At 32.9% G+C, this 13,262-nt stretch overlaps 1 protein-coding gene across 1 annotated transcript; it reads right to left on the bottom strand.

Annotated features, from left to right (window-relative positions):
- Positions 1-6,862: 6,862 nt before the first annotated feature.
- Positions 6,863-13,042, bottom strand: LOC130948555 (phospholipid:diacylglycerol acyltransferase 1-like). The gene is made up of 6 exons (XM_057877318.1): positions 12,213-13,042; positions 10,042-10,264; positions 9,530-9,813; positions 8,889-9,198; positions 8,251-8,510; positions 6,863-7,610 (listed from the first exon to the last, which is right to left on the bottom strand). The coding sequence occupies exons 1-6, from the start codon at positions 12,701-12,703 to the stop codon at positions 7,127-7,129; spliced, it is 2,052 nt and encodes a 683-aa protein (XP_057733301.1). The 5' UTR covers positions 12,704-13,042; the 3' UTR covers positions 6,863-7,126.
- Between the last annotated feature and the right edge of the window lie 220 nt (positions 13,043-13,262).

The following is a 13,262-nucleotide window of genomic DNA, read 5'->3' as shown; positions in this document are numbered from 1 at the left end:
ATTTGTGTATTGGTGCATTAAATTTTTGTTGATTGTTAGATGAAGAGCAAGCTATAGAAAGCAAGAGTAGTAGAGAATTGAGAGAATTAACCCTAGACACTTGAGAGTTAGAATGATATACACTACCAAGTAAGGGTTCAGCGCTTAATTCTATGTTCCTTACTTTCATGAGCTATCTTCTTCTTGCAAGTTATTTGTATTGTATTTTGTGATTTGAATTAGTGAAATCCAGTTCATATTTATTCTTGAAAGATTTATTTACTTTTTCACCAAGTAGGTAGAATCATTTTAGCATGTAGTTGCATTCACATTCATAGGTTGCATTGCATGAGTCTTGCCTTTCCCTACTCATTTATTTGGTTTCCTTGAGTTTAGCATGAGGACATGCTAATGTTTAAGTGTGGGGAGGTTGATAAACTACTATTTTATGGTTTATATTGTGTTTTATTGAGTGGTTTTATCAAGCTTTTCACCTACTTATTCATATGATTTGCATATATTTACAATTCCTTCCCAAAAATATCCTATGATCAATAACTGGCTTCCTAAGGACCTTTTAGTTGTATATTTTTATCTTCCTTCATACCATTCGATGCCGTGATCTGTATGTTAAGTGTTTCAAGCTTCATAGGGAAGGAATGGCGTAAGGAATGAAGAGGAAGCGTGCAAAAATGGAAGGAACACAAGGAATTAAGGAGATGACCAGCGAGAAGTCACGCGGTTGCATGGCTCATGCGACCGCGCGAAATGGAAGAAATCAGAGTGATGCGTTCGCGTGCCTGACGCGACCACGCGGATTGGAAGCTGCATGAACGACGCGAATGCGTGGATGACGCGCACGCGTGGTACGAAAAACGCTGAGTGACGCGATCGCGTGGACGACGCGGACGCGTGACGTGCGCGATCTGCAGAATTACAAAAGTCGCTGGCAGAGATTCTGGGCCGCATTTCAACCCAGTTTTCAGCCCAGAAACACAGATTAAAGTCAGGAAACATGCAGAGACTCAAGACATCAATTCATATCAGATCATAATTCAATTTTTAGGATTTAGATGTAGTTTTTAGTGAGAGAGGTTCCCTCTTCTCTCTTAGGATTAGGATTAGGATTTTTAGAACTTAGGAATATTTTTATCTCATCTTTATATCAGGTTCAATATCTTTTTATTTCGACTTCTCTTAATTGTTGATTATTGATGTTGCTTACTTGGCTTATGACTCTTCATATTTGGATTGATTTTATTTTATTAATGCAATTGAGGTATTTCAGACTTATATGTTATTGATGTTTGGGCTCTATCCAAATTATTTTCATTCAAGTAGATTTTATTCTCTTTTGGCTTTGGTTGATTAATTGGTAACTCTTGAGTTGTCGAACTCAGCAGTGGTTGAAATTGGCAGATTCTAATTGATCTAGATCGCTCTAAAACTAGTCTTCCCACAGGGATTGACTAGGACTTGAGGATCAAACTAATTAATCCACTTGACTTTCCTTTGCTTTAGTAAAGGTTAACTAAGTGGGAGAAAAATCAAATTCTCATCACAATTGATAAGGACAACTGGATAGGACTTCCAGTTTTCATACATTGCCAAGAGTTTTATTAGTTATTAATTTATTAATTCTTGCAATCTATTTCTCTTGCTTAAAATCTTTTTCAAACCCAAATACTATTTTTCCATAACCAATAATAAATCATACTTCCCTGCAATTCCTTGAGAAGACGACCCGAGATTTAAATACTTCGGTTATCAATTTATTTAAGGGTTTGTTACTTGTGACAACCAAACGTTTGTACGAAGGGATTTTCTGTTGGTTTAGAATCTATACTCACAACGCGACTATATTTTTATAAAATTCTTTACTAGCAAAAATTCTAACGTCATGCACTTAACCTGATCAAAGTCTCTCATTCTTCTTTTACGGCTCTTTGCGATTCTATTCTACTTTTTTCTCCTTCTTTTGTGTCTAAAAATTGGTAGAGAACCTCATATGCTCTTGTTCTTGCTTCGCATACAGCCACTTTTGTTTCTTTCTTAGCCGCTTTATATTTTTCCCAATTATCTGCATTACGGCATAAAGACCACTCTTTAAAGCACACCCTTTTTGCTTTTATCTTTTCTTATACACTCGCATTCCACCACCAGGACTCCTTGTCTCTTGGTCCTATCTCTCTAGATTCACCAAATTTTCTTTTGCTGTTCTTCTAATAACTTCTATCATCTCTCTCCACATCTCCTCCGCGCTTCCGTTCCCATCTCACTTTGCCTCTTTTTCTACCCGTCTTAGGAAGCTTCTTTGTTCCTCACTTTTCATCCGTCACCACCTCATCCTTGGGTTCTTCATATGATGTCTTTTCCTCAACTTTTGCTCAATGTGAAAATCCATGACAAGCATCCTATGTTGTGTTGTTAAACTCTCTCCTGGAACAATTTTACAATTAATGCAAAATTTCCGGTCAACTCTCCTAAAAAAGAAAAAGTCGATTTGAGAGCTTGTTATGCCACTCTTATAGGTTATAAGATGTTCGTTTCTCTTTTTAAAACATGTATTTGCGATGAGGAGATCAAAGGTTGAGAAAAAATTCAAAATAGTTTTACCATCGGTATTGACTACCCCAAAACCATGACCTCTGTGAATACTTCCATACCCAGTCACTTCTCTTCCAACATGGCCATTTAAATCTCCTTCTAAAACAATCTTATCTCTCGAAGGTATGTCTTGGACCAAACTCTCGAGATCCTCCCAAAATCTTATCTTGTGTTGCTCTTTCGAACCCACTTGTAGTGCATAGGCGTTAATCACATGAAAAGTACCTCCTTCCACCACAAGTTTGATATAGATGATCCGATCTTCCACTCTCTTGACATCCACTATGTCTCTCTTTCATTGCTTATCCACGATAATACCTACCACATTTCTATTCTTCACCTTTCTCGTAGTATCCAACTCCCTAACATTCGCACCAACCCATTTTATTTCTTGTAGGCATATGATGTTAATCTTCTTCCTTGTTATAGTATGGACCACCTCCATGGATTTTTCTGTTAGAGTGCCTATGTTCCATGTCCCAAATCTTAACCTTCTGTTGCCCCAACTTTTACCTTTTTCTTTGTGAACTAGCTTATTTACCCTTGTTCGTTCACGAAAATGCGGGAACCCTTGCTCATTTAACACTACACCTGAGTACTAATGCAGCGGCTCTTGCTCATTTGACACTGTACACGAGCCATACACCGTTCACGACCTAGCTTTAGCGCAATAACATCTTTGATCCATGTCATGAAGATTCGACTAAGTTTTTATGTTGATTATCGAAGATCTAACACAATTCTCTTTTATCCGAATTTAAGACCGACTCTGTACCGCAAATATAACATAGGCGGAGTTTTTAAAATTAGATTTATTAAAATTATATTAATACACAAAAAAAAACTAAAAAACCAATCCAGCAAGAACGTTAGTAATAAAGGGTAAATTATTTTTTATAAATTAAATGCATTATTGTGTGATTATCTAATGTCTACTATTATACAAATTTAATAATCAAGGAGTTACTTGAGCAAAAGATTTGATGGGTGAGAATCCGTATGGCAGTGGCTCTTTTGATTGGTGAGGCCGTGAGGGTGGTGCTTGTCAAGAGACTCTGACAAAAGCAACCATTCAACTCAAGTTCCATACTTCATAAAAGAAGATTCATCCCCTAAAAACAAAAACAAAAAGGTAATGTTTCAAATTAAATCGTAATTTTCCAAGTCCAAAAACAAACAAAAAAGAGACATAAATTTCGTATCCAAACGTTAAGTATGTATGTGGAATTTGTGGAATCTGTAATAAGAGTTAGAATACCAATACAATAGGAATATAGATTGATAGCAATGTATGTCCATCTTTGAAGCTTATGATTACTGTATGAATAAAGTAGTTGAGGGATAATATTAGTGTGAGAATCTATTTTTATTTTATTATACAAAAATTAATTTCTGCACTTAATGATAGAATTGACGTGACATACTTCTGAGAGTGTTTTTTTATTTATTTCGTTTAATTCTTTAAATACAAATTATTACGATAAACTAATTATATTAACAAATTAATTTGATTAGATATTTAAATATCATATAATTTATTATAATTTATATCAATTTGATTTGATAATATTTTCTAATTCATTTATTTTAATATTCTGTTAGTATTTTTAATTTAATTCTTTTAATTTATTAAACCAAATTTATTGTGTGTACTAATTAATTAATTTGATTAATTTATTAGTCATTAAATAATAAATTTATGAATAAAATAGACAACTGAGATATTTTTAACTAATAATTAAATCAAATCAAATCAAATAATATATATTAAGCTAAATTCAAATCATGTGAATAAAAGACTAAATTAAAATAAGATAATTTCTTATTTATTCAAGTTGAGTGCAATAAATACAAATTAATTTTGTTAGATAATCATAGTTGTCTTGTCTACTATATATAAATGGCCACACAAAATTATAAGAATCATAATTTTTATTACTCTTATTATTTCAACTCTTCTTTTCTTCTTCCTTTTTTTCTTTATGTATAATTTCTTTTATGTATAAATATACCCAAAATGAGAAAATACGGATGGGTGTTTTATTGATTGTTTGTTTGATGAATATATCTCAATTTAGGCATTCTACTAATGTGGATGGAAGTTGACCTATAACAATTCAAAGTGGCCAATGTATTTTTTTATAGTATTAGATAGAAGAATATTTATTAAAATGAATATACCCATTGTAATTATTTTTCAATAGAATAAATTATATATTAAATAACAAAAGTTATTATGGATTTCTCTTCACACTAACTAATACTCAACGATGATTTTTTGGTACACCATGTTATCAAGAAATATTAATCGATCTAATAAATTTGTAATGACATAAGTTTATGAATTTGAAAATTTAAAAATTATTTTATAAAATGTGAAGTTGTAACAAGTAACAATGTTGATCATATTATTTTGATTTTAAGAATGAATACGATACCAACAAATAAAATTGTCCTAAGTAAATTTTAACAAAGACAAAAGTCCATAAGTATTACTATTAATGAAAAATTAATCTATTTTAAAGATAAATACAATTTTTTCTACGGATTTTCTAACTCGACATGTCGAGGATTATATTGATGCTCTATTTATTAAGGGTGAGATTTGAATTCCAAATACTTGCTTAAGCAAATAAATAAAATAACTATTCAACCAATTCAAATTGATTAAAATAAATATTAATTATTTTTAATATTTTTAAATTATAAAATATTTATAATAATAATTATTATATATTTTTTTATTTAAATTTTAATAAAAAATTTATATAATTTTATATATTATCTCATACAAGATACGAAAATATACACTAATTTAGTATTTAAAAATATATATTCTGTCAAATTTTTTAAAAGTGGCACGTGATAAATCTATTATTAGCGATCAAGAAAATTAAATAAAAATATAGATCTTTTTTCATAATGATCAAGTCTTAATTATAAAAAATTTAAACATTAACAGAGGCTTTTACAGTAATAAAAGCCAACCGTCAATATAAATTCATCACATAAAATTTTAATAATATGGACAAATTGAGATCAAGATATGTATCATGAAATCGTTCAATCCGAGCAATCCAATCACACACTCAGGGTTAAGGATGGCAACATGCAATTTATTCTGAGGTATCTAATTCGATCTAATCTAGTAGTGGATGTTAAATTAAAGATTTTTTACTAAATATAAAATATGTTTAGTCATTAAAAAATCTTAATAATTTAATACATTTCTTTAATATAAAATTTATTTTTATTTTAAATTATCATGAACTTATATAATAATGTTACATCTTTTTTATAATTTAGATAGGATTAGGTACCGATAGATTAAGAACGGATAGGATTAAGATTGAGATATTTTCAACTCGCAGATAGAATATGATTGAATTTATATAAAAATCTCAATTTGCAAGTAAGATCAGGATTAGATCCAAACTCTATCCTACCATACTTTACTTATTGTGAGCCCTACTCAGGATTCGCGGACTTTAATTGTCGCAACAAATCTTGGAATTGTCAAAATCGGTCTGAGTTTTACCATTTGAACTTCCCTTTAACACCTATTAACAAAGGAACTAGAGTTTATTATTAGTTAATTTTATCAAATGATCAAATTGTATGAGTTAGAGATTAGGTCCACTTTGGGTAAACAGCTTAATTAAGCTCCTTTTGAAAAAATAGTTTAAACAATAAATTGTTATATTAAAAGTAACTTATAAATGAATTATTTTGTGTTTGATTTTTTAGTTTTAAAAGTGTTTATTTTAAAAGAAATGTGATAAAAAAAACTTTTTATTATGAGAGAAGTCATTTTTTTAACTTTTTTATAAGCTCCTAAAATAACTTTTTAAAAAGCTATAATTTAGTTTTAAAAATTGTACCAGACATTCATACTACTACTTTTCATAAGTCAAAAATTTAAAAAAATTACTTTAAAAACTTTTCAAATAAATCCTAATTTCAATTATGGATTTTTTTTTTATCTAACAACTATTCGAGTGTTTTTTGCTGATTTCCTTTTTATATTTTTGATAAAAAAAAATTAGAGTAAATATTAAGGTTAAACAGAATGAGGGGATATCAATTTTAATTAAAAAATAGAGTGGAATGATATTTTGTAAAGTCTTGAGGATCACTTGTGTCATTTACACTTTTTTTTTCTTTTTCTTTTTTTTTTTTTTTTTTTTTTTTTTTTTTTGTAAAGAACCATGAAAAGTGATTATGGTACAATGAAACGACCAATGGGGCTCTTAAGTTCTACCCCGCTATAACTTGGTTAATACGTAACACCACAACCTCTGTCCCCATATTTATTATTAGCCACGATATCCATTGAAGATGACAAAGAAAATGCTTAATTTTATTACAATACATACAAATCAATGCATACCCTTCTAATCAACCAATTTGAATATCCTTCCATGGATAGAGCCAGTTTTTCATCAGCTAAACCACAACTTCTGAATACCATCCCATCAAAAACTGAACATGATCACATCTACCGGTTCCAGAGTTTCCATTGAAATTCACTCTGATTAATTCACAGGCGTAACTTAATTTTCTCAGACCATTTAAAGATGTCGGAATACACTTGATCGCCTCGCAGATCTTCTCCTTTGGCCCCTGCCGCCACCCTTATAACATCCTCAATCAATGCAAAATTTCCCATTATATCAACATGGGCACCACTTTGTGTCCCCCTGCCTTCTAGAAAGTTTGCTGGAGGAGAATGCTCATATTCTCTAATGTAAGTCTTAATCCCAAAAGGGTTGAATCTGGTTTTCCCGCGCCAACCTTTCGCGCACATGAAGCCTGTGCTTAGAACCGGCACGGTCTCATCACCATCGACAGTATAGACTCCACCTTTCAGACAGCTATCTTCATCAGGACCTTCTGCTGTGGTATCTATTTCAAACGGAATGTAGCACTCAGCATAGGGAGATAACTTGTAAATATAGGCTCTTTCTGTTGGTAAGCCTACTCCATACATGGAGAAGATTTCCATGTCTGGAGCATTTGGTAGTCTGCATAAAGATTTGGTGAGATATTAGAATAGCAAACGGCAGAGGATCCGATTGGGAGGGTAGATCAGATGGAAGATAGAAGTTGAAAATTGTTTGTCTAGACCCCATATGTTAAGTAAGATGCAGTCAAGAGTCAACCAATAATAATTATTCAAGTAATACCACGAAGAAGCTAATCTATTTTGGAATGGTACCACCAAACACCAAATTCAGAAATGTGTATAACAAATTAGTTCCTAAATGATATTTAATTAGTCCACAGTACTCTAATGATGAACGATGTTATTACTATTGAATTTGGTTAGTGTTAACAAAAGACATTTTAGGGACTAATTTGCTTGCAAATTGATCTCTTAAGGACTAATTTGTCAATGTACATAGTTTGGGATTTAGCTAAAGAATGTCATAAGAACATTGGTTGAGACTGTTAAAATAGAAGGCTTTTTTACTCTTTCTATGCATGATAAATGTGCTCAATGCATTGAAAACTTTAAAAAATTATGTTTTCTATTAAAATTTCATATTTGTGGTATCCTTAACAAGTGTATTAAATTATCAACATTTTGATCTTTTGGGGACCAAATTGATGATTCTTCCAAACAATCATAACTCAATAATGTAGAGCGACAAAACTACTTACTTTGTCTCCAAGGGGTTTGACCAATATTTGTAGTGTTGATATTTAGGATCATCCAAGTTGTCAGCAATTCCATAAGAGAAATGTGCACTTCCACGGGCCATCATTTTTGGAGCAACAAATTGAAGCAGGTCTATAATTGAGCTAGCTGTGTAAACTTTATGTTCAGCGACAGCTCTTACTCCCTCAACTCCCATGTCATGATATTCGGTCCACACATCGCGACAAGAGGTGTTTGCAACGCTATGACCCTTAATGGCACCCTGTTAACAAGAAACTTTGTATTAACTATACAGATGCTGTCTGGAAAAGTGTAAATCACCATTTTAGCCCTTGAAAGAAAGATTAATTTGTTAACAAATTAGTTTCATTTGTAGTCTTAAATACGAATATTGATTTGCTAACAAAAGGGGTTCTCACTTTGGATGGATTTTTCATGTGGAGCTAATCATTCAAGTACAAGAAGATAATATCAATCTTTGACGGATCATTTTGTTAGCAAACTAATCTTTTTCATATCAAATATTAGACTGAATAAGATAATAATAACAAGTTAGCAACAAGAAATCTGAACAAACAAACAAGGCTATAGAAATTCCAAGATTCCTTATTAATTATCAAAACTTTAGAAATAGGCTCACTCGAAAGTCAGTCATCTCGATCTCAGTGGAAGGTGCCTCTGCCACATCTCTGCCAAATGATATCATTCTTCCATAGTTAACATTTGTTTTATTTGTTTCTTGGCCTGTTAACTGAGTATTGTTAGAGTTTTGCTTTCTCTCGCTAGGGGTATAGCCTTCCTCTGGTGACCAATCAAGACCACCCCATATAGTTTCCCCGCCTCTTGGTATCATTGACATAGTTGAGTCCCAAGTGCGAGTCATCCTCATTACATGTTGCAAGGTTTGAAGGCGAAACAGATCATTATCTAAAAACCCCGGTGCAAGCGCCCTTGAACATGAGAAGAGAACAAAATTTCATCATGATATTTAACAGTTTGGCCGGCCAGAAAGATTAAAGCACTATAGCATGAACATGAGAAAATACATAAGTTCTAAATGTGGACATGAATATTTCCTTAAAAAATCTGTAATTAAAAGAAGTAGTTCTAAAGAGGGGAGAGAAGAAATATCTATGCTGGTTTTGTAGCATATGAGGATAGGACATTGTTTCAAAATAGTAGGATAAGATATGAAATTGACAATATAAAATAAAATATAAATAAGTATCAGTGCATCAAAGTGAAATGATCACCATATTGTTAGTTAGTAAGTGACTTTACCTGGCAACAGCAATATCCCTGGCTTCAGCTGAGAAAAGACCTGCTATAGCCTTGGGAACACCTAAAAATGGCCCACCAATGTTTACAACTGCCTTTATATATTTGGAACACCAATCTGATCCACCCCCACCACCCATTGGTGCTGGTGCTTCCACCCACTTCATAAAATGAAGAAAGTATAGTACACCCATTGAATGTGGAAGAATAACTGCCTTGTTCCCACCATTAGTAGCAACCATAAGTTCTATATTGCTTTTTATCCGACTTAATGCTCGATCACGCACCTGACCAGTTAGTTTATCAATAAAAAAATATAGGAGCATACTCAATGAATTTCCTTGTGTTACACAACACTACAGACAGATAACTTGTTTTTGAGTTAAGTGTTGGAGGGAAAGGGAAGACAGAGAGAGGGTTTGAAGAAGAACTGAAACTTCACTTTACACTTCAATCCCTTGCCTTCCCTCCCTTTACTTCCAAAAATTAAAAGTTACATAAACCCCCAGCAATACCTCAGTGTTCTGAAATGATATTCTCCAATCATATGCAGCCATGTACATGCTTTTCTCTTCATAACCAATGTGAGCCAAGTTAGCAATTAGGACTGCCCAAACGAAATATCCAGGGGCAAAGTAATCAGCAGCTACAAGTCCAGAGACAGGCCTCACTCTTATGCCAGGTGGATCCAATCCTGTTTCATTGTCAAGCGACATGTGCTCCGCCCAGCATGAAGGTCTAGAAAAAATTCATAAAATAAATAAAATATGTAATTTCTTGGCTATATATGGTGACTTCGAAGTATCAAAAGTGCACGTCAAGATGTACAAGTTAAGAGAGAACTAATTGCTTGTAAGAAGTTAAATTGTGAAAGCTATCTAATACTTAATATACATACTTGATACACTAAAATAAAACAAAAGAACATTTGAAATGCAATTTTTTGTCATATGGGGTAATTGGAGAGACGAGCAAAACTTGCACTTCTGTAATAATGAATTCCATCAAAAGATTACTTCAGTAGTTATCAAAAGTAGGTTATGTATGCAAATTTGTATGCTTTTTGATAATGCATTCCAATAATTCTGGAACTTCCTATATCAGAAGTTCAATGGTTGACCATATTGCTGAATGGTTAAAACTTTTTGCAACATCTTTCAACCCATGTGTGCTCCAAAAATTATTTGTCTTTGTAAGGAATAGGAGTAATATCAAGACATGGTATATTTTCAAGACTAATAGTCCTTCCTACCTATCCAATAAAGCGACTGAAATTCTTCCAATCAAGCACTCAGGATCATCAACTAACTGATCCAAACAAGTCCTTGCCGACCCTCAAAATCTGGTAATTAAATATTTCTCTTCCTAAATGATTCTTTGTGGCATACGCATAGCTAATGAAAGTTTGAGGTACAAGGAAAGGCACCTGAAAATACCTGAATTCCTTGCAAGAGTTTGAACTAAGAAGTTTAAAGGAAAAACAGTGACCTGATGGTACATTATTTAACAGGATACAATCTTGAAAACACACTTATATTTGGATGAAAAGTTAATTAAAATAAATATAATTTAATATAAAAAAGAAAAACCAACAACCACCACCTTCAAAGGGAAAAGTTTAATCATCTTTAAGGCAATTTCCTAATCAGTCAATAAGACCATAAAAGGAAAATTCCCTTTTAATTCCTTTGTTCATTGACTGATTTCACCAACAGAAATAAAGTGACAAAATCCAAAAATCTGCATTGAAGTCACATGTTCATTGAATATCTTACAATCCAAATATCATCAATGCTTAGATGTCTCCGATTATTTCAGTGTTACTTTCAATCAACATCCTCATCATTAATGGAAACAGAAAACAAAGAAGTACCATTAACATTGTCTTGTTTTCTTGATTCTGACTAACCCTCCCAGCATCTGTTGTAAGAATGACCCGTCCCTCATAGAAGGACCTCTCATCAATTACTTTCCACAACCAAACCATGTTATATATATCATTAACCACCTACCCAAAACAAAAGACACATCCACAACCACAAACAAGGATTGAAATCCTCTTGCACTGTCTTTCCATTCTCTCTCCAATTAAGAATGGATGTAGTAGTCAATAATAATGGATAAAAATTTGTTCACTGGACTCATCAGTCATGTACCTAAATTGCTCACTCATTTATACATAAAGTTCTCCATTAGATACCTATATAAGTATGACTATTAGACATAAAACAACTCGTAAGTCAGCTTAATCTGTTCCGAAAAACATAGTCATGTCAACCTGTGCCCTTGAAAAGAGCATGCCTAAATAACATTTAGTTAGCTCACTCATCCACTTAAACAAGTGTCTAAAGTTCGAATCTCATCTTGTATATGTAGCAATCCGTTAATAAATAACACTTGCAAAAACAGCACTCCAAAGATTTTATTACTGGAAAAACAACAAAAAGTTCTTTCAGCAATGTCAGCTGGTGTCAACTGTGTGACAAAGTAATTACCAATAGAATGAAACTACCTTATTTTGTCACGGATGCTATTTTGGTAGTTCACTCACAGATCATTAAAAAAAAAAGCCAAAAACCAATACTTTCTCAACCCAAATTCCAAATAACTATGCTATTTATAAACAAAAAGTTAGGTATTGAAATATAAAACACAAAATAAAAGTGCGTCTGAAAACAAAAGTTACCTCTTGTAGACTTCTCCAAAGGTGCCACCCCACAAGCGTTTCCTGAAGAGTCCTTCAGCACACTGATGTCCCTCCCAGAGCTCAAGCCCACCGGTGACGATACCGGGCACGAACACCACCGGATGCTTTGCCGTGAGCCCCTCCTTCTTCAGCTTCACCCCCGGCGGGTCCGGCAACGGCCCCGTGATCGCTTCCGTCACATACTGCGGCAGCGAAGCCGGCATCAGCTTGTACAAGAACAGCATCAACCACCACACCGTGCAAATGCACCCTACGAACCAGCAACAGCTATCGATGCAGGACCACTTCCTCTTCTTCTCTTGTTTCTCCTTGCTCTTCTCATCTTTCATCTTCTTCTTCTTCTTATTCTTATCATTGTCATCTTCTCCGTGTTCTTTTTCTTCTTCTTCTTCTTCTTCTTTGTTGTTCTCTTCGGCTTGAATCTCTTTGCTCTGAGCTTCCGATCCTCTTCTCCGTCGAACTGAAGACATTTTCTTACTACCAAACTCGTTTCTAGCCCAGAGCTTTCTCGAGAAAATTTATCAGTTATTTTCTTATTTTGCTTTTTTTCAATTTCCCTTTTCAGAGTTTAGAAAATTAGAAACGGATGAGATTGCGTTATTCTTCTCTGAAGTTGAATTTTCAGCAGAAATTGGTTTAAAAAATAATAAAAGAAATATGAAGAAACCGTTTGGGAAGCTTGGTCAACTCTGTAAGGAGAAACGGTTTAATTATTTTTCAGAGAACTTGAGCGGGGGATTGAAGCAGAGATTGAAGTAGCGTGTTTGGTGGTTAGAGGATCACTGAATTAGTGAAGGGAAAGTGGTCACAAATTATTTGTGTTTTATTCTTTTATTTATTGTTTTTCAAAAAATGCTAGTTGTATCTGTCATTAAAATTAATTATTATGTATTTATATATAAATATATATTTTATATTAATAATTAATTTAAATATGTATATAATATAGTTGATTTTTTTATGTTTTTTTTTTTAAGCGAGCAGAATAGAAAAATCTATTATTATCGTGAAGCTGGGAAGGAGTGGTCA

This window comes from Arachis stenosperma, chromosome 9 (genome assembly GCF_014773155.1).
Source record: "Arachis stenosperma cultivar V10309 chromosome 9, arast.V10309.gnm1.PFL2, whole genome shotgun sequence".
Taxonomy (NCBI): domain Eukaryota; kingdom Viridiplantae; phylum Streptophyta; class Magnoliopsida; order Fabales; family Fabaceae; genus Arachis; species Arachis stenosperma.
The sequence above is the reverse complement of the archived record's forward strand: the minus strand, read 5'-3'. Positions and strand labels throughout refer to the sequence as shown.

What these genes read in the sequence shown, in the direction of transcription:
- LOC130948555 (XM_057877318.1), bottom strand. Translation starts at nt 12,703, where the DNA reads ATGTCTTCAGTTCGACGGAGAAGAGGATCGGAAGCTCAGAGCAAAGAG. An exon ending in TTTGGAGAAGTCTACAAGAG is followed by an intron (nt 10,265 to 12,212) that starts GTAACTTTTGTT and finishes AATTTTTTCTAG; the next exon opens with ACCTTCATGCTGGGCGGAGC. An exon ending in TATCATTTCAGAACACTGAG is followed by an intron (nt 9,814 to 10,041) that starts GTATTGCTGGGG and finishes CTAACTGGTCAG; the next exon opens with GTGCGTGATCGAGCATTAAG.